The 27,565-nt window shown below is 44.5% G+C and overlaps 1 protein-coding gene across 1 annotated transcript; it reads right to left on the bottom strand.

Annotated features, from left to right (window-relative positions):
* Nucleotides 1-122: 122 nt before the first annotated feature.
* Nucleotides 123-27,081, bottom strand: LOC116515439 (IgGFc-binding protein-like). The gene is made up of 11 exons (XM_032227481.1): nt 27,011-27,081; nt 25,374-25,424; nt 20,926-22,164; nt 17,608-18,233; nt 14,106-14,670; nt 10,482-11,077; nt 8,287-8,851; nt 6,629-6,828; nt 5,515-5,898; nt 3,711-3,993; nt 123-647 (listed from the first exon to the last, which is right to left on the bottom strand). The coding sequence occupies exons 2-10, from the start codon at nt 25,420-25,422 to the stop codon at nt 3,715-3,717; spliced, it is 4,503 nt and encodes a 1,500-aa protein (XP_032083372.1). The 5' UTR covers nt 25,423-25,424; nt 27,011-27,081; the 3' UTR covers nt 123-647; nt 3,711-3,714.
* Nucleotides 27,082-27,565: the final 484 nt, after the last annotated feature.

Here is a 27,565-nt window from a genome sequence, read left to right as displayed (position 1 = left end):
AAACTATCGCCACTGTGGCGGGACCAGAAGTTTTTATAGGATACCATTTTATAGGATCACTGTTCTTAAAGCCTACAGCAAAAATACCACATTGTTTTAAAAACGAGAGCTTTATCTCTTGACTGGCTTCATTCATCCATTTATTGATTTATATCGTGATACTTAGACACTGTCAAATTTATATCCATCCCCAGAAGTCTACAATAGGCAAAATCCATAAAATAAAGATACCACCACCGTAGAAAAAAGAAAAAAAAACACCCTGTCATCCGATCATCTCTAGAAGTCTTCGAAAAGCAAATGTTCTACCACAAAAGAGCTTTATCTGGACCGCCACCAGAACAGGGGTCTCCAACCTTGGCAACTTTAAGACTTGTGGACTTCAACTCCCAGAATTCCTCAGCCAGCGTTGCTTTGCTGACTGAGGAATTCTGGGAGTTGAAGTCCACAAGTTTGAGATCCCCTGCTCCAGAAGATGCAATGGAGGGTATCATCCAGTTCTCCGGAAGCATGATGTTCCTTAGGAGAGGAGTATCGGTGGAAATGCAATGTGTTCTTCTCATTCTTCAGATCTCGTTGGATTGGCGTGATAGGCTCCTCTGGGTTGAGCACACTGAACAGATGGGTCCTCCGGGAAGCAGGTGATCCTACATAGGTTAAAAAAAGCACCAAGATCTTAAGAGTTTCAGAGGTTAAAAAAACAGCACTTTGAACTGCATTTTGAAGCATATTGGCAATCAGCACACTGACTGGTAGAGTATATTGCTATGATGTGGCACTCATAGCTCCCGCCCTTCATAGGTATCACGCTGCTGCATTCTGCACATGATGGTTTAAGATTATCATCTTCCAATTTCTGTCATTAGAAATTCATCCTTGGTTGCTGGGATATTAAAATGCATTCGAAAAAGGAAAGCAGCAAATATCCATACGCTGCTCTTTCTGAAGTGGTTCCAAGGCTATTTTGCAAAATTGCAAAATCGATTCCAAAAAAATAAATAAATCAATAAACCCATCAATAAAACTCAGTGGGAGTAATTCATCCCATTTCTGCAAGGCATCAAGTAATAAGTGGACATTTATTAGCCATTCATTAGATTACATTGGGATTACCATTTTTTTAAAAAAATCTAATACGTTGATGAAAATGTATATAGATTTTGGAGCTCAATTGATGGTAGCCCTAAAAGTCAGCATGGTCAATCGAGAATGAAGACTGATGTTAACCCAACTATCTGGACTTTGTTGTGTTAGGAGACTGGTTGTGCTGGTCTATGGGCAGAGGTGGGCTTCACATAATTTAACAACCGGATTGCCTAGTGCAGAACTGAAAATGTGAGTGCGTGCGGGTCTTCAAAAACGCAGCAATTTCCTCAACGCAGCTTCCAGCACACCTTCTCGGGCAGCCACAGTGAGTAAAGCGGGCGAAGCAAGGAAATCAGCTGGGCTGCATGGGCGGGGCAAGAGAGCCAGAGAGTGAGATATATAGCAATAGCAATAGCAATAGCAGTTAGACTTATATACCGCTTCATAGGGCTTTCAGCCCTCTCTAAACGGTTTACAGAGTCAGCATATCGCCCCCAACAATCCAGGTCCTCATTTTACCCACCTCGGAAGGATGGAAGGCTGAGTCAACCTTGAGCAGGTGAGATTAAAACCGCTGAACTGCAGATAACAGTCAGCTGAAGTGGCCTGCAGTACTGCACCCTAACCACTGCGCCACCTCGGCTCTTCTATAGGATGGGATCTGCCAGGGCAGGGGTGGGCCCAGCCGATAGTTGGAACTACTGGCTCGCCCAAACCAGTCTAAACTGGCAGTAGCCCACCTCTGTTTATGAGGAAGTGTGCATCATGTAAAACCCAAAGTTTTCTTTTTTTTCTTTTTGCATTATTCAAAATATGCAAATTTAGGTTGAGAGTCAATTAAATTGCCCCACCTTAATCAAGTAAATCAATTAGAACTCACAATCAGCTAAGATTTCCTCAGTGGTGACGGCCCTATTTAGAAGTAATGACCCTTTTTTAATAGATCAATCAGCAGCACTGAGTTGAAACTCATTGGAGAAGACATTCAACAAGGGAACCACCAAAGTAGCAATTAGTTTTTGAGGGCTAAATAACTTGTAAATTTTGGCTTTTCAGTTTGGCTGGCTTGCTCGGCCCAAACTTTATCAATAGGGGGAAATTATAGAAAAAGTTAAGAATGGAGACTAACATTCTAAGGTTCAGCAATTTCATAGGACAGTAAAAAAAAAACAAAGCTGAAAACTGATGTAATCCTATAAATGATGATTTTGTACGGCATGATTATTCCATTTATAATTATTGTCGATTATTCATCAAGTGGCAACTAGCACTTAATTTGATTAGTCCTTTTAATTGTTGGCTGAATGACTGTTAATTTAAGGTTCATTAAACAAGACATTACAAAATAAAAACAGGTTTTGCTCTGTTGGGAAACTTAATTAAGAAATGGCTTATTTAACTCACTGCAGCAGATGAAGCAATCTTAAATTTGACTAGGGAACTGACAAATTTCACATCCATCCATTATATCTGGGTGACCAAGGAAGGAGTTGATTACCCTACTTAATCTTCTTGCTATGCAGATCTGGGGGTGGGGGAAAGCACTTTCCACCCTTCCCACTCTGACCTTCAACTAACTCAGGATTCAAAGCTATATTTTATTTTATGTAAATTTAGAGGCAAACTGCACATCACATTTTTTCACGGGTCTCCCCCCCCCCCAATCTGCTTTCAGTTATTTTATTAGAAAGGATAAAAGTTAAAGACCCTCTAGAGTCAACACCAGCTGGCCCACTTTGCCAAAGTGATTGGCTAATGTCTTCCTCGGATGCAATTTTTCAAATCCTAGCTTAGCCTACAAACCTAGGATATCCTGATATCACCAATGCTGCTTTTTTTAAAAAAAATTCTTTTTAAATTTGCTAAAATTGCTGCCTGGATTATGGTCAAAAGGGCCCAGCAGAGATTATACTACCTGAGACCTGTCAGGAAACAGCAACTGAATGAAAAAACTGTTGGTGACCTTCTACCACTGCGCCATACCGAGTATTTTAACTTACTGTCCCTGTGTATGGTTTACCAATTGCAAGTGGCAAATAGGACAGCACTCGAATATCATTGCCCAGAGGATCATTGGTTGCCCTCTCCCCTCTTTGGAAAGAGCTTTATAGCTCCCGCCGCCTTAAGAAAGTTCAAAACATTCTTAAAGATACACCTCATTCTGGGAACCCTTCTTTTTAACTATTACCATCTGGCAGATGGTACAGAATAAAATAAAAACAAGGACAACTAGGTTGAAAAACAGCTTCTATCCCAGAGCAGTAACTATTTTGACTTCTACTGTATAGTGCAATATTAATGCAATATCAGGGGCTTTTCAATTCATTTGCAGAGAATGCAAAGGATGTGTGTTTGTGTTTTATTTTTATAGTTATAATCAGTGGTGGGTTTCAAAAAATTTTGGAACCTCTTCTGTAGGTGTGGCCTGCTTTCCGGGTCCACTGGTGGAACCTCTTTTAATCGGTTCAGTAGATATGACGAACCTGTTCTACCGAATAGGTGCGAACTGGTAGGAACCCACCTCTGGTTATAATGTACACTGAAGATGCTATTTAATTTCGTTGGATAAGGTGCAATGACAAACTAAACTAAACTAAACTAAACTAAACTAAATTATACCTTACCACTTTAAAAGTCTTTAGCCTTCCAAGCATAGAGAACCTCAGCAGTGTTTGCAGATTCCCCATTTGGCAATTTCTGGTCATCCTTGGGGTCTCCATTGAAGTTCCCACATGGTCCACATAATTTCTCTGGAGGAATATGCTTGACTTTCACGGTTACCCCACCATCAGGAGAAAACTGGACTTTTATATCCGAAGCCCGGTCAATCACAATCCCATTCTGCTCCTTTCTTAAAGTCAGACTTTTGGAGACTTTGTACGGCAGGTTTACTGACCGTCCATTCACCTAGGAAACATAAAATATTGGGACATTGAAAATTCGGAGCAATCCCAGGAAGCCATCAGGAATACAACAGACATTTTTGTTGGGCATCTGTTCTGTCCCCCCTTCACGGCTCTTAATAAACGGCAAGACTAATAAACTTAAAAGGAACTTTCTTTATCAGTTCTCAGTTCAAACTGGCTTCGAGCCCAAAAATAACATAAATACAGTCTCGAACGAGATAGCAGAATGAAAACAAAACAACTCTTATAAGCAATGCACTTCTCCAAGTGCAGCCTTGAATCAGGGTTACAGGAAACACCAAAGCACTTGTCCAAGTGTATTAAGCAATGTTGTACGCACGAAGGAACGTTGACTCCTGCGACTAGGGCGTGGCAGCATCCGTCCTTTTATCACCAAACCTGCCCCTAATGAGCCCCAGCTGCAGAATGAATCTTGTATCCCGAAAAGACTCACAGCAGACATCTGCTGAGTCACAACAGGGATCCTACTGAAAAAATATAATGAAAACATGGCATATTTGATTTTATGTGTACTGACTGTGGCTAGGATTGTATTTGTGCAACAGTGGAAGAGTGAGGAGATCCCATCAGATGAGAACAGTGGTGGGATTCAATTTTTTTTTACTATCAGTTCTGTGGGTGTGGCTTGGTGGGTGTAGCAGGGGAAGGATACTATAAAATCTCCTCCCCTGCCCCACTCCAGGGGAAGGATACTGCAAAATCCCCATTCCCTCCAGATCAGGTGGGACTCAGGAGGCAGAGAATAGATGGGAGTGGGGACACTCAGAGGTGGTATTTACTTGTTCTCCAAACTACTCAAAATTTCTGCTGCTGGTTTTCCAGAACTTTTCACAATCCACAGAATACCACCTCTGGACAAGAGGGTCCCTTTCAACTCTGTTAACATATTATGTTCTGTTCTGTTTGATCTACATGACAATGAAATACAATTGGCAGCTGTTCTTATGAATGACAACAACAATGCTTTTGTTCAAGTCTGTTATTCTTTTCCCAAAAATCCATACAAGGGAAGATATCATTGATATAAAATGCCCATAGAAATGCCTATTGGGTGGGTGGCGGGATATATTTTTCAAGATATTGGAAAAGTGCAAAATTTACATACAAAACTATGCCTATTGTTGATCGTAAATGTAATCTTTTTTCTAACGTTTGTTTTAGGGTTGTCGGACAAATTACAAAATCAGTCAAAGGGATGGAATAACACACAAACACTGGAACACAGAAATGGAGCAGATTTCAGCTAATGAGCAGACTTGGTGATAGAAGATGAAGGCAGAGAAGGAAAGCAGCTTTCAAGAATGCTGGGTACAATTTCCTGGTTCACTTAAGACAGGGGTCCCCAAACTTAGCAACTTTAAGACTTGTGGACTTCAACTCCCAGAATTCTCCAGCTAGCTGGAGAATTCTGGGAGTTGAAGTCCACAAGTCTTAAAGTTGCCAAGCTTGAAGACTTCTGACTTAAGACATGTTTGAGGCTCTTCCCGACCTTCTCACTTACCCATATCCGGTCGTTAGGTTTCAGAGTAATGGCAACCTCTCCAAAGTAAACATGAACAGCCTTAACCGCTGACAGGTTATCTTCACACTCTTTTCCAATGTTGACAGATACCCTGAACCAGGAGGCATCGCTCTCATCACACACAGAGGACACATCATATACCCCACCGCAGAAGTTCCATCTTGCTGAAGCTCCATCAAAAGAAACCAGCTGGGCCTCCCGGGAAATTTTGCACTGGCCTTCTCTGCGCTCACAGCCACGCACGCCATCTTGAAGAACACAGATCTCTTCATCCCTGCATGCTGTTTCCTCAAAGGTGATTTGATCCAGACCTTGACAAGTCCATTTCTCAGTGCAGTTGGTTGAAAAGATGCTTTCTCCAGCCTAGTAGGACAATCCACCAGTTGCAGAAGACATGGGGAAAAACAAGGAAGAGTTATTAGATTGAAACAGGGCTACGCCTTTTAATCAGAATGGTGTCTCTGCTGTCTGTGGAATTCTAGAAACTGAAACCCACAGATATTAAACCTGCTGAGGTTGAAAAACACTAAGAAATTTGGATGTTACATACTATTAAGTCTCCATGTACAATGGGTAAGATGAGGCATGGTGGTGATGTGGTTAGAATGCAGGCTAACTTTTGCAGGCTAGCTCTGCTCACAGCCAAAAGTTCAATCCTGACCGGCTCGAGATTGATTCAGCCTTCCATCCTTCTCTGATCATTAAAATGAGCACCTAAATCACTTAGAAGGTGCTGTAAAGTACTGAAAAATAGTATATAAGTCTAAGTGCTGGTGCTGGTGCTATTGATACCCCATCTTGGTCTGATTTACATAGCATTTATTCGGTCTGGGGTTTTTCCAAATAGTCAATATAACAGCCAATCCTTCTACAATTCTTCTTGGAACAACCTCTATATGTTCAAAATGGGAAAAATGGGTTTTCCCCAAAATCAGGCAAAGTCAGATCTATATACAAATAGTCCTTAACTTACAATCATTCATTTAGCAATTGTTTGAAGTTCCAATGGCAACAAGAGAAGTGACTTATGACCAGGGGTGGGTTCCTATTGGCATTACTACTGGTTCGGCGCCTGAAAAATCGCCTAGCTTACCTTCAAGTAGAGTCCACTATGTGTACAGCCACACTTTTCCAGAGGTACACATGCGTTCCCATCAAACATGTAGCCTTCATTACATTGGCAACCTTCAAAACATATCTTAGGGCATTGCACTGTTGTGAAGAAACTGGCACAGCTGGAATCGCAAGCTCTAATGCATGTCTCATAGCGGCTATTAGCTGGACAGAGGAGAGCTGAAGAGGTAAAAGGAGAAAAGGTTTGCCAAATGTTTTCCTTGTGCCGGTGAATAAAATATAAGCAGGATGAAGCTATAGCAACACAGAAGAAGGTTGTTCCTTTATCACAATAGGATTACCCAGCTTCCCTGCATCCCCTGGAGCTTTTCTCGTATAATAATTGCTAATGCAGAGTCAACAAGAAACTGATATCAAAGCTGGAAAAATGAACGAACACCACGAGATGAAGAAATAACTAAGAAGGGACTAACTAGAGCAGTGTTTCTCAACCTTGGCGACTTTAAGTCCTGTGGACTTCAACTCCCAGGGGATTCTGGGAGTTGAAGTCCACAGGACTTAAAGTCGCCAACGTTGAGAAACACTGAACTAGAGTATGGAGAAATGGACAGACTGATCATTAAAAGGGCAGCAGAAAGACGATACAGAACATTATCAAAAATGGAATCTGTTTTATCAGCGGTTGGGAAAAAGGGGGTGGAAATTAAAAATGTAATATGCATTGTTCAGGAAATTAAATTGCCAAGACAACACAACATTTATTAAGCACTAAGAAATATAATTAACTGGGGAAAAAAATCAATTTTAAAAAAAAGAACCCGATATCAAAATAAATCTGAAATGGGTTTATCGAAATATAGCATTCGGAAAGGGATTTGGAAATATAATCTACATTTAATGCTACTTTTCTCACGCTTTCTGTAATCCAACTTTGGAAGAAAGTAGCATTGGATTAAGGCTTGTGTAGGAGAAAAGAGAATCTCTTACAAGAAAAACTGGCAAGAAAGATTATTCTAACAGATGGGGATTATCAATGAGGGAGAGTAGATATGAGGAATTTATCTCAATTGTACTGGCAGTTTCTTAAAGTATCCATAAGAGGCATCCTGTCAAGTTTGTTTCTCCTGCCACCATAGCCTTGGAATCAGGATAATTTAAACCTGGCTCAAATTACAACAGGGATGCTGTGGCTCAGTGGCTAAGACGCTGAGCTTGATGATCAGAAAGGTCGGCACTTCGGTGGTTTGAATCCCTAGCGCCGCATAACAGAGTGAGCTCCCGTTACTTGTCCCAGCTTCTGCCAACCCCAGCAGTTGGAAAGGATGTAAAAATGCAAGTAGAAAAAATAGGAGCCACCCCAGTGTCTCAATCTTTCCAGGTTTGTGGACCGATGGGTGGGTGGGTGGGAGGGAGAGGGAGGGGGAGGGGTAGAGGGGATAGTTCCGCATGAGTGGCTGGCAAGAGTGCAGTCGCGCAAATGGAGTGTACGTGTACATGATTGCCCATTGCTCACCCAAGTGGGGGATGATCATGCGCTTGCACGCATGAGCTCGCACACCGTTTCTGGGGCCTGGTTGCAAATAGTTCATAGCCCACAAATGGCCTGTGGCCCTGAGGTTGGGGACCCTTGAATTATAGTATTTCCCTTGTTAAGGGAAGCCGACTTTATATACTTACGACAAGAGACAGCTGTTCTCCAGTCATCAATTTCAGCTCCAGCTGCTTGACATTTAGCGGTGTAAGCTTGAAGGTTTTGACAGAGAGCTCCCTCGCCGAAAACCTGCATGTCGTACAGGCAGTTGTGAAAGAACATCGCAGGACTCACAAATGAGTGACAATCTTTGAATGGGCCTGTCTCAAGAGTGAGAAGTCCACAGAATCTGTCACCTTTATATGGTATTGTTTGGGCCTTGTCAAAAGCAGGGAGCTTGTGCACACATTTCTTAGAGCAAACACTCCCAGTTGTGGGGACTTCCCATGAGATTCCAAAATCATCTACACTTGGGGTGAGAGTACCATCAGGCAGCCGGAAATCATCATCCAAGTTTTCGTTGAAGTTGCCACCCAGTCCAGATGTCTGCTCTTGGTAACTCCTAGGCACAGAAACTTCGACATAGTTGGCAGTGTCATAAATGACTTTGAAACCTTCAGGTGACTGAAAAATTATATTATTCCCTTCTTGAGTTATCCAAAATTTTCCATCGCCTCTGCTAAATGGTAGGTTGTAAACCTCATCTTCGACCTTGAACAAGGAAACAAGAATAAAGAATGAATGATTTGCCTATAACTTTGCAGGTGCGTGGCAGATTAACATGAATTCCCCTGGAAATTAATAGAAGGTGCCACCTATTGCCCTATAGGAGTGGGACTCAATCAACGAAAGCAGAACTTTCACAAAATACAGCTTTTCAATATAGTGTAATGCAGTGTTTCTCAACCTTGGCAACTTTCAAATGTGTGGACTTCATCTCCCAGAAATCCCAAGCCGGCATGAATTCTGGGAGTTGAAGTCCATGCATCTGAAAGTTTCCAAGCTTGAGAAACACGGATGTAGCAATAGCAGTTAGACTTATATACCGCTTCATAGGGCTTTCAGCCCTCTCTAAGCGGTTTACAGAGTCAGCATATTGCCCCCAACAACAATCCGGCTCCTCATTTTACCCACCTCGGAAGGATGGAAGGCTGAGTCAACCCTGAGCCGGTGAGATTTGAACAGCCGAACTGCAGAACTGCAGTCAGATGAAGTAGCCTGCAGTGCTGCATTTAACCACTGCGCCACCTCGGCTCTTATGTAATGTAATGTATGTAATGTATGAATCATTCTCTCTCAAATCCAACATCACCATCCATTGTGCACACAGAGAAAAAATATATATAAAAGGTCTTAGATCTGGAATTGCACAGAAGGGATCATCTTCTTCATAAAGGTAAAGATTCCCCTCACACATATGTGCTAGTCGTTCCTGACTCTAGGGGGCAGTGCTCATCTCCATTTCAAAGCTGAAGAGCCAGGACTGTCCGAAGATGTCTCTGTGGTCATGTGGCTGGCATGACTAAATGCCAAAGATGCACGGAACATTGTTACCTTCCCACCAAAGATGGTTCCTATTTTTCTACTTGTATTTGTACATGCTTTCGAACTGCTAGGTTGGCAGAAGTTGGGACAAGTAACAGGAGCTCACTCAGTTACGTGGCGCTAGGGATTTGAACTGCTGACCTTTCTGATCAACAAGCTCAGCATCTTAGCCACTGAGCCACTGCATCCCTTAGATCTTCATAGGCTGATATATAACAGAATAACAGAGTTGGAAGGGACCTTGGAGGTCTTCTAACCCCCTTACTCAAGCAGGAAACTAAAAAATAAATAAATAAAAAGTATCTATACAGAGAAATTATTGTCACCGATCACATTATTTTTCATATAGTTGCTCACAAAGAGATATTATCATGTGTTTGTCAAACCTGAAGTGAACCTGGCTGAGGCCATCTTGGAGGCTTCAAGGTTGCCACAAGGAAGAAGAAGGGACAGGGAGGGGGGAAATAGATAGTGGGGGTTTTATAGTAAAAACAAAAGGTTTTCCTGTGGGAACCAAGGACATTCTAACTGGTGGCTGGGGAGAGGAGGAGTGAAGTAGCCAAGGAACCACCCAGCACTTCAATTGGACAATATAACTGATGACTTGGGGGAAGGGGAAACTTTCACTTTTTAATAGAGTAAAAACTGCGGGAACTTTCAGAGTTGGTTTTCACCAGTTGTGCCAATATAATGTATCCAATAAACTGTTCTTTTAGGAATCTACCTGCCTCGGAGTTCTGCTTTCCATGGGTACATTATTTGCAACACTGAAAGTATTAATAAGATAGGCGCTTACCTTAACTTGCCATTTTCCCCCTCTCTCCAGGAAAATAGTATGTCCATGTAGGTTGATAAGAACTGATGTTACGTCAGTTAAAGATCCATTATCAGCTTTATCATGTTCCACCACCACAGAAAACGTCACCTGCTGAGTGTCTTGGTCAATTATTTGAGCTAAGATGTAAGAACTGGAGCCAGGAAAATCAAAACTCTTCCCATCAAAGGTAGTATAATGGGATCCACCCGATGTTACTACCGTTCCATAACCGACAGGGTAACAGCCCTGGATGCCATTCTCCATCCTGCACTCCTCGTAACTCCCACAGGAAAACTGATGGCAGTCGACAGTAGCAGTGTCCACACAACGGCACTTCTCCTGGCAAGCGTTTGTAGGGTAGAATTCTGCTCCTTTTTTGTAGTACCTGCCTTCGTACACACAGCCGCACTCAGTAGTAGGGACGCACTCGTCCCCATTGAGGACGAATCCAGAGTCGCAGACGCAGTCTTCAACGCACGGAGCATCGCAAGAGCTGGAAGTGGCAAGATTGTGACAGGTGGAAGGGCAGCCATTTCCACACAATTCGTAGTGGGAATTAGGTGGACAGGAAAAACCTGGAAGAGATGGATGATGAGATAGACTGTCAATACAGCATTCCAAGTATTGCCTTTAGGAGCCCTGAAGATCTATTAATGTTGACCCATCCATATTTTGCTCAGGTGTATGGGTTTCCAAATATTTTGAGGCCTATCACTAATAAGTTAAGGCACCAGCTTAGAAAGCAAGAGACCATGAATTCAAGGCCCACCTTAACCATGACAGACAGCTAGGTGACTTTGAGCCAATCACTAGGAGACTGAGTGTTTCAGGTCCCGCCTTAGCCATGAAAGCCAGCTGGGTGACTTTGAGCCAATCAGCAGAAGACCATGTGTTCAGGTCCCGCCTTAGCCATGAAAGCCATCTGGGTGACTTTGAGCCAATCAGCAGAAGACCATGTGTTCAGGTCCCGCCTTAGCCATGAAAGCCATCTGGGTGACTTTGAGCCAATCAGCAGAAGACCATGTGTTCAGGTCCCGCCTTAGCCATGAAAGCCATCTGGGTGACTTTGAGCCAATCAGCAGAAGACCATGTGTTCAGGGCCCGCCTTAGCCATGAAAACCATCTGGGTGACTTTGAGCCAATCAGCAGAAGACCACGGGTTCAAGCCCTGCCTTAGCCATGAAAGCCAGCTGGGTGACTTTGAGTCAATCCCCAGGAGACCATGAGTTCCAGTCCCACGTTAGCCATGAAAGCTGGCTGGGTGGCAGTAATTCCCTCCCAGTCCAATCCCCATCACAGGGTTGGATTGTTGGGGAAACAAGAGGAGGAAGGTGTGGGGGATATGTTCACTTCCTTATTTGTACAAACAATAATGGTGGGATATAAATAATCAAATGAAAATAAAGGAATAAATAGATGGTTCCCTATCTCACCCATCCCCGTATCTTGTGTATGGATTTCAAAATGGGGAAAGTTGACCTATATATGAAATTTCCATGAATTTTGAAACCTCTATTATGGGGGGGGGGGGGGGGGGGTGTCGTGTTTATGATCCTTTTTATTGGCACATATTTATAAGAACTGTCTATGCAATCCTTCTAATCCATGTGCAGAGCAAACATTACTGGCACACTGCACTTCCTATGCTTAGAAAGCTCTCTATCCATCTTGCAAATGAAGGGAATTTCTCTTCCGGTACTAATTATGGCAAAAAATCATAATTTCTCCCTTGCATCTTAATAATAGATCAGTCTCCTGCCTGATCTATTGAAGCCTTAAGTGTCTGGAACGGTACAAATGAGATAACTATGTGATCAGCTGGGAATGTCTAAGGAAAAAAAGTATTTCTCTTCACCCCTGGTTTCCCCTTGCACATATGTGCTAGTCATTCCCGACTCTAGGGGGCGATGCTCATCTCCGTTACAAAGTCAAAGAGCCAGCACTGTCCGAAGATGTCTCCGTGGTCATGTGGCAGGCATGACTAAATGCCAAAGGCGAACGCTGTACCTTCCCACCAAAGATGATCCCTATTTTTCTACTTGCATTTTTACATGCTAGGTTGGCAGAAGCTGGGACAAGAAACAGGAGCTCACTCCGTTATGCAGCACTAGGGATTCAAACCGCCGAACTGCCAACCTTTCTAATTGACAAGCTCAGCGTCTTAGCCACTGAGCTACCAGGTCCCTGATTCATCCCTAATTCTAGAAGAAATGTCTTTCAAAAAGGCTGTTTCCTATGGCATTTTTGCATAGCATCAAAACATTAAATATGCTCTTTCTTCACTCATTTTAGCTCTGGGCTATGGATAAACTAATTCAGTGATTCAATTAAATCATTAAAATATACACATAGCCAACTATTTCCATTTACCGGTTTTTAATATGAGAGACAAGACTATGGAGAACGAAAAATGTTCTCCAAAGTTCTGGTTATTAAATAGATCCCAGTATAATGGAAAATCTAAGCGACCTAGTCACAGCTTTATGTTTAAACAGCCATGTTTTAAAAAGTGATAATTAACCTGTTTGGATATTTTTAACTCCCCAAACTTGAGACTCCATGGAAAGAAGAAGGGAATTAACATTACTAAAGTCTCATCAATTCCAGATGCCTCTCTAGATTACAGAATGGAGGTCAAGGATGGGTTACCTTTTTTACCGTCGTGTGCCAAAAGAGCAAACGCGCATGCAACAGCACACCCACATGCCTGCACCCATAATGCAATGTGCACATAACCCCTGCAACCCCCACACAAACCCCCATGTATGTGCATGCAACCCCCCCCCCCCCGTGCTTCCCCGCTCCACTCACCCATTTTTTGCTTCCAGGTTGATGGAGGAGGCTTTCCAGGGCCAAAATGGGGCATGGGGAGCCCCGCACACCTCCCCCGTACCCCAATTTGGGCCTGGAGGGCCTTCTACACCAGCCTGGAAGCCAAAATGAAGTGCGGGGCAGTGCCTGAGGCCCCAGAATGCAAGGTGAGCACCCTGGCCCCCACACCATAGGTTCATCATCACAGATGTAGGTGTCAGGCCTGCAATTATATTCCTTTTAGAATTTCGGCCTGCCACACTTTCTCTTATTTCATTACGCTGCTTCATTAGTATAGTTGATGGGGGGGGGGAATAGACAGGAGTAGGATTGTGGAAAGTGTTGTTTTCATTCTTTTCTAGAAGATCAAGGTCATCTTTTGTCTCTGCACTTTTACACCTGACCGGAAGCAGCTGGGTGTGGATGCCAGCGTGGAAGAAGAAGATTGGACCATGTGATGGATTTTGGGTGTGGGGACAAGATCATGAACTTTTAACTGGGTGGGATTCTGATGTAATTTCCAGAATTGGGATTAACACAGATGTGCTAAGATGTCTGCTTTATTAAATTGGAACTTTAAGGATCGTTTTGCCTTGGACTCTGATTTAATTCTACATGATACTTGGAACGCTGACAGTAGGTAGACTCTGTCTTCCTGTAACTTATGTACCATGATTCGTGTTTTATGCTTTGGAATAATAAAACATGAAGCGGTATTAAGTACTCATGAGCAGAGTGGCATATTCGCCCCAAGACTTAATGAGATAGAAAAATTCATAAAATTATACATACTGCAAAAGGCGTTGGATCTCCACGGCTTAATTTGGATATTTTGAGCTTGGCAGGTGGTTGCATAAGCAGCAATGGCCGCACACAAAATATCTGGATGCCCCTTGTACATGCAGGTGTCAAAGACACAATCTTCCAAGAAGCTTGTTGGGCTAATTGTCCTGTGACATGGTACAAAAGGCCCATTTCTTTTGGTGAGGATCCCACAGTAACGTTCAGCCTGGTAGGTTCGTTTCTCAGCCTCACTGCAGCTTTGGCATTTACCGGTGCATCCCGTAGAACACCCGGGGACATCCTTCACCTTCCAGCTGTTTGCAAATTGTGTTACGTCACTGGATGGACTGCCATCCTGCAGGTCGAAATCATCATAAGGATTCTGGTTGGCATTGCCACAGAGTCCGGCGACTGAATTGGCATATGTACTGGGAAGAATGACCCTGGCGTAGCTGTTCCAGTCATAAGTGATTGTCAACTCAAAATCGGTTCTAATGAAGCCATGGACCCCACTCTTGTGGATAGTTAGCTTATTTTCGTAAGCAAAGGGTAAATCCACTAAAACGCCATTGACCTAAAAGACAAACAAGAGGCACATCGTTTAGGGGTTTTAGCAAATTCAAAAAAATGGGGTCTAGAGATGATTTAAGCCACCGCATTCACTAGTGACTTACAATGTCTTTATGGCATCACCAAACCACCACTTAAGTCAGTGGTTCCCAAACTTGGCAACTTTAAGACTTGTGGACTTCAACTCCCAGAATTCTCCAGCCAGCTCTGCTCTGCTGGCTGGAGAATTCTGGGAGTTGAAGTCCACAAGTCTTAAACTTGCCAAGTTTGGGAATCACTGACTTAAGTGATATAAAGCCTTTTATATTGATTCAATGAGAGTTGAATGTCTCACGAAAATCCTTTAAGTTGCTGTAGGGGAAATGACTTAAGATTAGCTGTGGAACCAGTGCTGAATTTATGAATTTGCCTTCTAGGTTTTGCTCACCTTTGCTCTACCCTAACAGGGAAGGAGATTATTGTATGAAAACTGTCAGATATTAATCTCTCCAACCAGGATTGATCTTTTGCTGAGTGCTTGTAGGATTCTGCTAACTGTTTACTATGCTCTTTATCAGACCAAGCCTAGCATCAGCAGATTTCTGTGGCATGGTTGTGTATGCGACCTGCACAGTGGTGGGTTTCAAAAATTTTTGGAACTTACTCTGTGGTTGTGGCCTCCTTTCTGGGAGTGGCTTGCCAGCCATGTGACCTGGTGGGAGTGGCTTGCCGGCCATGTGTTTTCTCTCTCTCTCTCTCTCTCTCTCTCTCTCTCTCTCTCTCTCTCTCTCTCTCTCTTCTTCCTTTTGTCTCTCTGTCCCTTATTTCTTTTTTTCTTTCATCTCCCACTCTTTTTCTTTTTCTTTTCTTTTTTTATTTATTTATTTCTTCCTTTCTCTCTCTCTCTCTCTCTCTGTGTCTGTCTGTCTGTCTGTCTGTGTGTGTGTGTGTGTGGCAGTGGTGGGTTTCAAAAAAATTTGGAACCTCTTCTGTAGGTGTGGCCTGCTTTCCGGGTCCACTGGTGGAACCTCTTCTAACCGGTTTGGTAGATTTGACAAATCGGTTCTACCTAGGGTGACCAGACGTCCTGCATTTGGCGGGACAGGCACACCTTTTCATAAATTTTCCCGCGTCCCGCACGGTTCTTAAAAACACACGCTTTTTTTGCCGCTCGCAGCTCCCTCGCTCCCCCGCCTAACAGCTGCTAGCTCGCTGGGCTGGCTCATCATTCCGTTCTATCCTACAAATTTAAGCCAGCCCAGCCTGCCGCTCACTGATTGGATTGGCCTGGACTCCAGCCAATCAGTGAGCTGGCTGGGATGGAAAATTTTCAGCACGCCACGTGCTGAAAATTTTCCATCCCAACCAGCTCAGTTCTACCGAATAGGTGCGAACTGGTAAGAACCAATCTCTGGACCTGCAGGGTTGTCTCCTTCTGGTTCAAGGACATAGAAGGGGAGGCCCTGATGGCAATAGTGCTAGCATTTAAATATATTAAATATTAAATATTCACTTTATTTGTATGCCGCCCTTTTCCCTGGGGGGACTCAGGGCGGCTCACAGTTCAAAAAGGGGAGGGGGAAGGACAAACAATTTACAACATGATAACACTACATTATTTAAGAACACAACAGTCATACAATTCGAGTGGGGTTAGAGTCTTTAACCCCAGGCCAGCCGGGACAGCCAGATTTTAAGGGCGGCGCGGAAGGTCTGGAGGGTGGTGAGGGTCCGAATCTCCACGGGGAGTTCGTTCCAGAGGGTCGGAGCAGCCACCGAGAAGGCTCTCCTCCGGGTAGTTGCCAGCCAACATTGGCCGGCTGATGGAATTCGGAGGAGGCCTAATCTATGCGATCTTATCGGTCTAGTGGAGGTGATTGGCAGTAGGCGGTCTCTCAAGTACCCAGATCCAATACCATGAAGGGCTTTGTAGGTGACAAGTAGCACCTTGAATCGCACCCAGAGATCAACAGGTAGCCAGTGCAGCTCGTGGAGGATAGGTGTTACGTGGGTGAAACGGGGTGCACCCACGATCGCTCGCGCGGCCGCATTCTGGACCAGCTGAAGTCGCCGAATACTCTTCAAGGGCAGCCCCATGTAGAGCACATTGCAGTACTCCAGCCTAGAGGTCACAAGGGCACGAGTGACTGTTGTGAGGCCCTCCCGGTTCAGGTAGGGATGCAACTGGTGCACCAGGCGAACCTGGGCAAATGCCCCCCTGGTCACATTTAGACTGTTCTACTGCTTCACAGTGCTTTACAGGCCTTTCTAAGCAGTTTACAGAGTCAGGCTCTTGCCCCCAACAATCTGGCTCCTCATTTTACCCACCTTGGAAGGATGGAAGTCTGAGTCAACCTTGAGCCTGGTGAAATTTGAACTCCCAAATTGCAGTCAGCCGGCAGTCAGCAGAAGTAGCCTGCAGTACTGCACTCTAACCACTGCGCCACCTTGGCTCATATGATGTAATGAATGAATGAATCCCAAGTAAACTTTTAATTTGGCCATATAAAAACTATTTCATTGGCACTTAGGGTAAAGGTAAAGGTTTCCCTTGCACATATGTGCTAATCGTTCCTGACTCTAGGGGGCGGTGTTCATCTCCATTTCAAAGACAAAGAGACATCGCTGTCCGAAGACGTCTCCGTGGTTATGTGGCCAGCATGACTAAATGACAAAGGCACACAGAGCACTGTAACCTTCCCACCAAAGGTGGTTCCTATTTTTCTACTTGCATTTTTACATGCTTTCGAACTGCTAGGTTGGCAGAAGCTGGGACAAGTAACAGGAGCTCACTCTGTTACGTGGCACTAGGGATTCAAACTGCTGAACTCTCGACTTTCTGATCAACAAGCTCAGCATCTTAACCACTGAGCCACCATGTCCCTGCAGAGTATTTTAAGAGGGCCTAATTACCAAATTTTCACCACCACCCCCATGCTTCTCCAATGTTCAACCACTGTACCTCAGCATGATGTGGGGCACTTTTGCTCAGGCTGATGGTCAAGTTGTAGACCTCCAAGGTCACCGATTTGGTAAAAGACAGAGCCTTGTGGCCTCGGTTGTCGTTCTCCACTGTGACTGAAAAGGGGGTGAGAGCTGGGTTCTTGGAGGAAACGCCCACCATCTGATACACACAGTTTCCCATAAAATCGTATTTGGTTCCATCAAAGGTACGGTAATGTGGATCTCCAGACGCGATGCAGGTACTGTAGGTGGTGGCGTGACAACCACGAACCCCGTTCACCACGATGCATTTTGTCTTGGCTTTGCAAGAAGACTTCACGCACACCGTTTTGCCTAACCTGTTATCACACCTGCAACGGGACTGGCAATTTTCGTCTGCCCAAAACTCCTCTCCTGCTCTGTAGGACACCCCGTTGTAAGTACAGTTGCAGCTTTCCATGGGGACACATTTTTCTCCACTGAAGAGGTAGCCTTGGTCACATTGGCAGACTTCTGCACAGGTATTTTGACATCTGGATGGAGCCTCTCGGTCGGAACAGGTTGCTGGGCAGGCATTTCCACAGGAGAGATAGTGGCTGTTCTCGGGGCAGGTCAACTGGACAGGATCCAGGTCTGGAACTAGAGCTAAGCAAAACAACGATCAAAAGAGGCAGCGGGAACGTCAGCAACCTTAGGGATAACAAGGAAACTTTCCTTAGGAAAGTTACATATATGGATAGCATTCATTTGCAATTGACTAATCAGAGTCAACATAAACTAGACCTTGTTCTGGTGCTTCCTGTATGGAATAGCTTCCCTCCAGAGAACCGAGTGGCTCAAACTCAACTGGAGTTTCAGAAGGTGGTGGAGAACTAGCTCTTTCTCCAGTCCTGGAGACCACAATGTTAAAATTATATTGGAGCATTGACACAAATACACAAATATTTAGGAACTGAGATTCAAATCGTCCCTCAACTTGGTGGTGTTTCCCCACAGCCAGTGGTGAGATTCAAATAATTTAACAACCGGTTCTCTGCCCTAATGACCAGCTGGATAGACGGGGCTCAGTGGTCATGTGACTGTTTGGGCATGGTCAACTCAACATCACTCACATCGAAGGGGGTTTCATCTTAGCTGTTAAAATGTAATAAGGGTTAACCGGAGAGGCAGTTTCTGTAAGCAGGGCAATAAAGATGAGGCTAGAAACAACACCAGAAGGTTTCTTTCCTGCCTTCCTTACAGGATTAGCCCTGTAAGTGGAAAAAAACAAAAGGAGATTTCTTCCAACAACCGGTTCTCCGAACTGCTTAGAAAGTTAACAACCAGTTCTCTCGAATAGGTGCGAACCGGCTGAATCCCACCACTGCACCTCTCCCCTTTGCCTTAATCCTCAACATCAGCAATTTTAAGATGTGTGGATTTCAATTCCCAGAATCGACTGAGGAATTGTGGGAGTTGAAGTCCACACCTCTTAACATTGTTGAGATAGAGAAATATTGGTTCAATGACATAGCTGGGGGCTAAAATACAGGTACTGCCACTGAACAAGTAACAAAATAAGAAATTATCCCACATGTCAAGTGGAAAAGACACAGAACCCAAGGCTCTGCAGAGTAGAGGATCCAACTCCAGCTACTCAACCCATTGTAACCTCACACATTTTCCCCAAACCATTCCCATTTTCTCAGCGTAACTAAGTAATGTCCAGCCTTGAGACTGGGTTAAGGAACCAAACTATCATCTTGGCAAAACTTTGGTCTTTGTGCTTAGGCTGAAAAGTAAACTGATGACACCAATAAAGATTATGGCCATCAGTTCTTTGCTACGAATCATTCTGAAAGCACAGCTCTGTGTGTGTGTGTGTGTGTGTGTGTGTGTGTGTGTGTGTGTGTGTGTGTGTTTTAAGTAAATAAGTCTTCACAGTGTTGTGGTACAGCTTGAGAAATGTTCTTGCCTGTGCTGAAAGCTGTATTTGACTTTCGGGAAATGATTTCAACTTTTGTTGATTTGGACAATGCTTTTTTCCCCTGCTGGAAGTTCTGCAAATCCCTGTCACTTTTGCAGCATGATTCTTAAATATTCAAAAAAAAAAAATCTCACAGTGAGAATCGCCTGAGCAATACATGCCAGATGACTATTCCACCCAGTTTGGCTTCCTGTACTAAAAAAAAAAAAAAAAAAGGACTTTAAACTGAAGCTTTTGTGACTTTCTGGACAAATCTATATAATTTTTGACTAATAACCACAATGGAGCACAAATTTTATATTGCTAAGTAAGAGATTTGTTAAATGAGTTTTGCCCCATTTTACGATTTTTCTTGCCACGTTTGGCAAGAATAAAATGCAAATGCCCAGACAGAAAACTTAAAACAGGGGTGTCAAACTCAAGGCCCAGGGCCCAAATCTGATATTTCCAGGGTGGCCTGGAAACAGCAAAGGACCGGTCCGTGGTGCCAGTGAAAACAGATCTTGGGAGGGCCCCACGCAGTCTTCCTGAGCTATATTTTTGCTGGCAGAGGACTGCAGGAGGCCGTCGCAGCTGAAAACGGAGCTTGGGAACCCGTTTTTGCTGGCAAAGCACTTAGACCACCACAGGTGCCCTCGACACGAGTGACATCCAGCTGGCCATGCCCCCCTCAGGTCAAAAACAAGGCTGATGCAGCCCTCAATTAAATAGAATTTGACACCCCTGACTTAGAAGAAATTAGAGGGCAGGTCATTGACACAGCATTAGCAACCATGTGAGAAATTCTTCTAACTCAAAAGACATACCGTATTTTTCGGAGTACAAGACGCACCTTTTCCCCTCAAAAAAGAGACTGAAAATCTAAGTTCGTCTTATACACTGAATGCAGCATTTTTGGCCTCCTGAAACCCCACCCCCTTCACAAAAATGGACGTGCAGAAGGTTTGGGAGGCCTGCAAAATGCTCCTGGGGGTGGGGGAGGGCAAAAATGACAAAAATGGGCCTTTTTGCTCTTTTTTGCCCACGCCCCCCCCCCCCCCAAACCCCAGGAGCACTCTACAAGCCTTCTAAAGGTTATGCATGCCCTTTATTGGTGCATAAAATGGGCCCATTTTTGCAAAAAAAAAAAAAAATAGGCCTTTTTCACTTGTTTTTGCCCCCAGCCCTTAGGAGCACTTTGTAGGCCTCTCAAACTCTCCGCATGCCCTGTTTTTCACAAAAAAAAATGAGGTCTGCAGAGGATTTGGGAGGTCTGCAGAGTGCAAAACTTTTTTTTTTAATTTACCTCTTCAAAATCTTGGTGCGTTTTATACTCTGAAAAATACAGTAATTATGAGAGTGGTGATTATTAGACAAAAGGCAATTAGTTACCGAGCGTGCCAACAGGTGATGGAGCAAATCCGTAGCCTTCGTAATTCTTGTTTCCATAGGCCAGCACACCAAAGGGAGTTTGAGGATTCTCAAGGAAAACTGAAAGTTGGTTAAGATCAGCTTGCAAGTTATATTCTCCCCAGAAATATTCTGAGCCAGGGATCGATTGCCATTGAATGCCTGCTTCAACAGATCCATCCCAGGTCAGGGTTTCGGAGCTTTTTGCCACAACAAGGACATGGTTGTCAAACTTTCTGAGACCATGAATTCGGTAGGCCAGGCCATAACTGTTGACATCGGGGATGTTGATGAGAAATGGATCGTATCCTACGCTCCTCATCTTGATCCCAGTGAAAAACATCAGTACCTGGATCCCAGCATCAGCAGAGATGTAAAGCGCTTGAGGGGACTGGAGCTGAAACTGAGCGATTTTTCCAGGCACCATATCTTGGAAGCCTTTCTCCTGTCCTGACTGATAAACAACCCGCGTGCTTTGACTAGCCGCCACATAGATAATATCGAAGCCCGTCTGTAGAGGCACGGGAGGAACGATGAAAGTCTTGCCCCACTTGGAATCTGGCAGGAGTTGCTCGACAACATGGTCGCAGTAATAGTTTTCCTGGACGCAGACATGGCCACTCAAGACTGCCACGGGAGCCGAGGACTGAACCCTGGTGCCAGACAAGTCTTCCGTACTTTGCAACTGAAGAACTTCAAAAGCTTTGAGGCGTACCGTGAGGGTAGTCCCTGCTGCGTACGACCGTCCCTTGAAGTAGACTCCGCCTTGCAGATCAACAGTGACTTGGGTAGGAGTCTGCCAAGCTACGACAGCAAATTCTTTCTTGTAACTGTCCGCTTGGTTGCCCGGAGGTGTGATGACATAATAGCTATTGCCAAGCTCATGGACCGGGTAGAGGGTCATGCTTCCGACAGAATACAATTTCCGGTTAAATGAGACCACCGAAATGTCGTGCTCGGCCTCAATCACAATGGAATGGGGGGAAATGCCACTGCCCTTCATTTCCAAACTCACGGGGAGATCCACAGGCACCGTTTCATCGCTTGCAACAGAGTAACTTTGGCGGGAGGAAGACCTGGTCACCGTCACGGAGACCCTGGTGTCATTGCCGTGGCCCACGAGAAATAGCTTCAAGCTTGTTTCAGATGGCCTGCTGGTCTCAAAATTCTCCATGAAAGCTGTGATGAATTGCTTTCCCTGGGAGCTCGAGAACCCTTGGCCTGAGAGAAAGATAGAAAGGGGTGAAAAACTGAGGTCAGGAAAGAAGAGCAATAAAATACCCCAAGAAAGAAGAAAGTAGAAGGGGCGGGGGTGGGGGAGAAGGGAGACATTTTGGAAACTGCTATGGGCCAAAGTGAAAGGCACATAAATTAATGTTTCACTTTCTTTATCACTTTTGAAGAGATAATATTTAATTTATTTTACTGTATTATTCTTTACATTATTCACACTTTCACCTCAGGAATTCGAGGCAGTGCATAGTGTTTCCCACAACAAAAATATTGTAAGATAGTTTGGTGGGAGAGAGAGAGAGAGACAGAGAGAGGGAGATACAGAGAGAGAGAGAGAGACACAGAGAGAGAGAGACAGACAGAGAGACATGAAACCGCTGGGTGAGATCATTCGATGGCACGGGATAAAATACCACCAGTATGCGGATGATACACAGCTGTATCTGTCCGCCCCGTGCCAACTCAATGAAGCGATTGACGTGATGTGCCAGGGCCTCGAGGCTGTTAGGGACTGGATGGGGGTTAACAAGCTTGTACTCAATCCAGATAAGACCGAGTGGCTGCTGTGCTTCCCTCCTACTAATTGGCCAAGTGTTCCATCTCTCAGGCTGGGGGGGTCAAATAGTACGCCCCTCAGACAGGGTCCGCAACTTGGGAGTCCTCCTGGACCCACAGCTGACTTTTGAACACCATTTGTCAGCTGTGACCAGGGGGGCATTTGCCCAGGTTCGCCTGGTGCACCAGTTGCGTCCCTACCTGAACCGGGAGGCTCTCACAACAGTCACTCGTGCCCTTGTGACCTCCAGACTGGATTACTGCAACGTGCTCTACATGGGGCTGCCCTTGAAGAGTATTCGGCGACTTCAGCTTGTCCAGAATGCAGGCGCGCGAGCAATTGTGGGTGCGCCTCGGTTCACCCACGTAACACCTATCCTCCGCGAGCTGCACTGGCTGCCTGTTGATCTCCGGGTACGCTTCAAGGTGCTAGTTGTCACCTACAAAGCCCTTCATGGTATTGGACCTGGGTACTTGAGAGACCGCCTACTGCCAATCACCTCCACTAGACCGATAAGATCCCACAGACTAGGCCTCCTCCGAATTCCATCAGCCGGCCAGTGTCGACTGGCGACTACCCGGAGGAGAGCCTTCTCTGTGGCCGCTCCGACCCTCTGGAACGAACTCCCCGTGGAGATTCGTACCCTCACCACCCTCCAGGCCTTCCGCATAGCCCTTAAAACCTGGCTGTTCCGACAGGCCTGGGGCTAAAGATTCGCTGCCCCACTTCGAATGGTATGATTGTTGTGCTTTTAACTATGTATGGTTTCTATGTTTTTGTAACTCTGTTTGTATTTCCCCTCCCTTTCGAGTTGTGAGCCGCCCTGAGTCCCTTCAGGGAAAAGGGCGGCATACAAATAAATTAAACCATAAACCATAACCATAAACCAGATACACAGAGAGAGAGAGACAGAGACAGAGACAGAGAGACAAAGAGAGACAGAGAAAGAGACAAAGAGAGAGACAGAGAGAGACACAGAGAGAGAGAGAGAAAAAAAGACAGAGACAGAGAGACAAAGAGAGACAGAGAAAGAGAGACAGAGAGAGACAGAGAGACAGACAGAGAGACAGATACACAGAGAGAGAGAGACAAAGAGAGAGAGACACACACACACACAGAGAGACACACACACACAGAGACAGAGACAGAGAGACAAAGAGAGACAGAGAAAGAGAGAGAGGTAGAGACAGAGAGAGACAGAGAGACAGAAAGAGACAGAGAGACAGAGAGAGACATACACAGAGAGGGAGACAAAGAGAGACACAGAGAGAGAGACACACAGAGAGAGAAAGACAGAGACAGAGACAGAGAGACAAAGAGAGACAGAGAGAGACAAAGACAGAAACAAACAGAGAGACAGAGACAGAGAGAGACAGATACACAGAGAGAGACAGACAGACACAGAGACACAGAGACACAGAGAGAGAGACAGAGAGAGGAACAGAAAGAGACAGATACCCAGAGAGAGACAGAGAGAGAGAGAGACAGATACCCAGAGAGAGACAGAGAGAGAGAGATATAGAGACAGAGACACAGAGACAGAGAGAGAGAGAGAAAGACAAAGAGAGACAGAGAAAGAGAGACAGAGAGACAGAGAGAGACAGAGACAGAGACAAACAGAGAGACAGACAGAGGGAGACAGATACACACAGAGAGAGAGAGAGAGAGACAGAGACACAGAGACACAGAGATACAGAGACACACAGAGAGAGACAGAGAGCGGAACAGAGAGAGACAGATACACACAGAGAGACAGAGAGAGACAGAGACAGATAGAGACACAGAGACACAGAGACACAGAGAGAGAGACAGAGAGAGTAACAGAGAGAGACAGATACACAGAGAGAGACAGAGAGAGAGAGACAGATAGAGACACAGAGACACAGAGACAGAGAGAGAGAGAGGAACAGAGAGAGACATATACACAGAGAGAGACAGAGAGAGACAGAGACACAGAGACAGAGAGAGAGAGAGACAGAGAGAGGAACAGAGAGAGACAGAGAGAGACAGTGAGAGAGACAGAGAGAGACAGTGAGAGAGACAGAGAGAGACAGAGACAGAGACAGAGAGAGAGAGACAGAGAGAGGAACAGAGAGAGACAGAGAGAGACAGTGAGAGAGACAGAGACAGTGAGAGAGACAGAGAGAGACAGAGACAGAAAGAAAGAGACAGAGAGGGGAACAGAGGGAGACAGAGACAGAGTGAGAGTGTGTTTGTGTGTGTGAGAGAGAGAGAGAGATGCAGAGAGAGACAGAGACAGAGTGAGAGTGAGAGAGAGAGATGTCTATGATTACCCAGTGACCACAACTCCGTCAAAGAGTTGAGAGGGGGGGGCAGAGAGCGATCCAAGATCGCAGAATGACTTTTTAGAATCTCTCCAGTCCAAGTCTAACATCTTATTGTGGGCTTTCATATATCGGGTAAGTCTAGCCAATTATGATTCATTTAAAATCTGGATCGCCCCAGTCCTGACCCCTTCAGCACAATGACACATTGGTTCTCATGGGTCTGGACATGAAAAAAGAGAAGACAGATAGACAAAACTGACAGACAGACAGACAGGCAGACAGACAGACAAACATGGATGGACAAGACTGGGATTTGGGAACAAGCTTCCCCCATTGTGTTGGGGTTTACTCACCATTTTGCAGCATTAAGGATAAAAGGAGTAGCAGCGGTAGCAGCCCCATTGCTACAGGACACAAAAGGAATATAAGAAGGAATGTTAAATAGGATGTAAACATAAACTAACACCATTGACTGGCATAGAGATTTCCTGACGAAATGCTACATTTCTTTCTTTCTTTCTTTCTTTCTTTCTTTCTTTCTTTCGTGGTTGGATATGCAGCCTCTATGACCAGCCATATTTTTATTTTTTATTTATTTTGTCAAGCATGTATAAGATAACAGATAAAAGCACGTTTATGAATACAGGAAATGGATATGAATAAATATAGACAGTAAGACAGGGACAGTAGGCACGCTGATGCGCTTATGCACACCCCCTTACAGACCTCTGAGGAATGGGATGAGATCAACAGTAGACAGTCTAAGGTTGAAGTTGTGGGAATTAGAGGATGCAAAGACAGCGTCAGGGAGAGCATTCCAGGCATTGACCACTCTGTTACTGAAGTCGTATTTTCTGCAATCAAGTTTGGAGCGATTCTCATTTCTATGGATTTATTAGGCAGAAGTCAACAGGACAAGCCTTTCCCATTTGTTGGGTTATCTTTCCCTCCCCTTCCTCCAGTGCCCCAAAATAAATATATATTATAATTTATATACATAGACACAGACACAGACACAGACACAGACACAGACACAGACACAGACACAGACACAGACACACACACACACACACACACACACACACACACACACAGACACACACACAGACACACACACACACACACACACACACACACACACACACACACACACACACACACATATATATATATATATATATATATATATATATATATATATATATATATATATATCCAGATCTTTCCAAACTGTTAAAGAAGAGATAGGCAATTTCTTCTGTACGATTCGAGAAAAAAAATTAATCTCCAAGCAAGTAAACAAAGCAAAATTCTCTCCACGCACAGGATCCAAGGTCTGACTCAATTCCTTGTGGCAGGCAGCCTATTTCCTTTAGGCGATTGAAAATAGGCATTATTTCGGTTTAAGGAAAATCGTTTGCCTTTATTTGTCTATATAGCTCAATCTAATGAAACCTGTTTGACAAGATGCAAGAGAAGAATACCAGTTTATTCTTCAAAAAGTAATTGATCTCGGGGGAGGGGGGAGGAGCAGAATTAGTTGATTCGCTACCCGTTGAAAGAGGAATAGAAAAGAAAAGAATAACAGAGTTGTTAGGGACCTTGAAGGTCTTCTAGTCCAACCCCCTGCTTAGGCAGGAAACCCTGCACCACTTCAGACAAATGGTTGTCCAACTTCTTCTTAAAAACAACCAGTGTGGGAGCATTCACAACTTCTGGAGGCAACTTCTGTTCCACTGATTCATTGTCCTCACTGTCATGAAATTTCTCCTCAGTTCCAAGTTGCTTCTCTCTTTGATTAGTTTCCACCCATTGCTTCTTGTCCTGCCCTCAGGTGCTTTGGAGAATAGCTTGACTCCCCCTTCTTTGTGGCAGCCCCTGAGATATCGGAAGCTCAGCCATCCCATCATACAATTACAATTACAAAAAGCTACATGTTGCATGATGGAGAATACAAATGCACAGGGCTTTTGTCTGTCGCAACTCTTACCTTCCACCACTGAGGAGGTTTCTCCGGGTTTGAGGAAAGAAGAGGAGCACTCTCTGTGCTCACCCTCTTCCTCCCTGCAGCTGTTTCCTCTTTTATAGGGAGCAGAATTTGCAAGAAACGAGAGGGAAAACCCCGCACAAGGTCAAAACAATAGTTGCTGCCAGACATATAATGAAGAGACCCAAATGGCTGCAGTTACTGGTAGAGGAGGAGGAGAAAAATACCAGAAGTGATCAGGTCAAATTTATTGCCATCATTAATCAGCACAAAATATATCATTCGCCTGGAACCCGCACTGCATATCAGACATTAATACAATCAAGCAAGTCCAGAGATATTTCACGAGAAGAGTCCTCCACTCCATCTGCTCGCAACAGAATCCCTTATGCCACCAGGCTTGAAATTTGGGGCTTAGACAACTTAGAACTTTGCCATCTTTGATCCGACCTAAGCTTAGTACATAAAATTATCCGCTAATAATGTCCTACCTGTCAATGACAACTTCAGCTTCAACTGCAATGATACCCGAGCACACAATAGATACAAACTCAAGGT

This window comes from Thamnophis elegans, chromosome 12, assembly GCF_009769535.1.
Source record: "Thamnophis elegans isolate rThaEle1 chromosome 12, rThaEle1.pri, whole genome shotgun sequence".
NCBI lineage: Eukaryota > Metazoa > Chordata > Lepidosauria > Squamata > Colubridae > Thamnophis > Thamnophis elegans.
Note: the sequence above shows the minus strand (reverse complement) of the source record. Positions and strands in the feature narration are given on the sequence as shown.

Coding starts and splice junctions, on each gene's coding strand:
- LOC116515439 (XM_032227481.1), bottom strand. CDS start 25,422: ATGGGGCTGCTACCGCTGCTACTCCTTTTATCCTTAATGCTGCAAAAT. Junction 14,671..17,607: donor GTGCCCCACATCATGCTGAG/GTACAGTGGTTG, acceptor TTTGTCTTTTAG/GTCAATGGCGTTTTAGTGGA. Junction 3,994..5,514: donor AACCTAACGACCGGATATGG/GTAAGTGAGAAG, acceptor TATGTTTCCTAG/GTGAATGGACGGTCAGTAAA.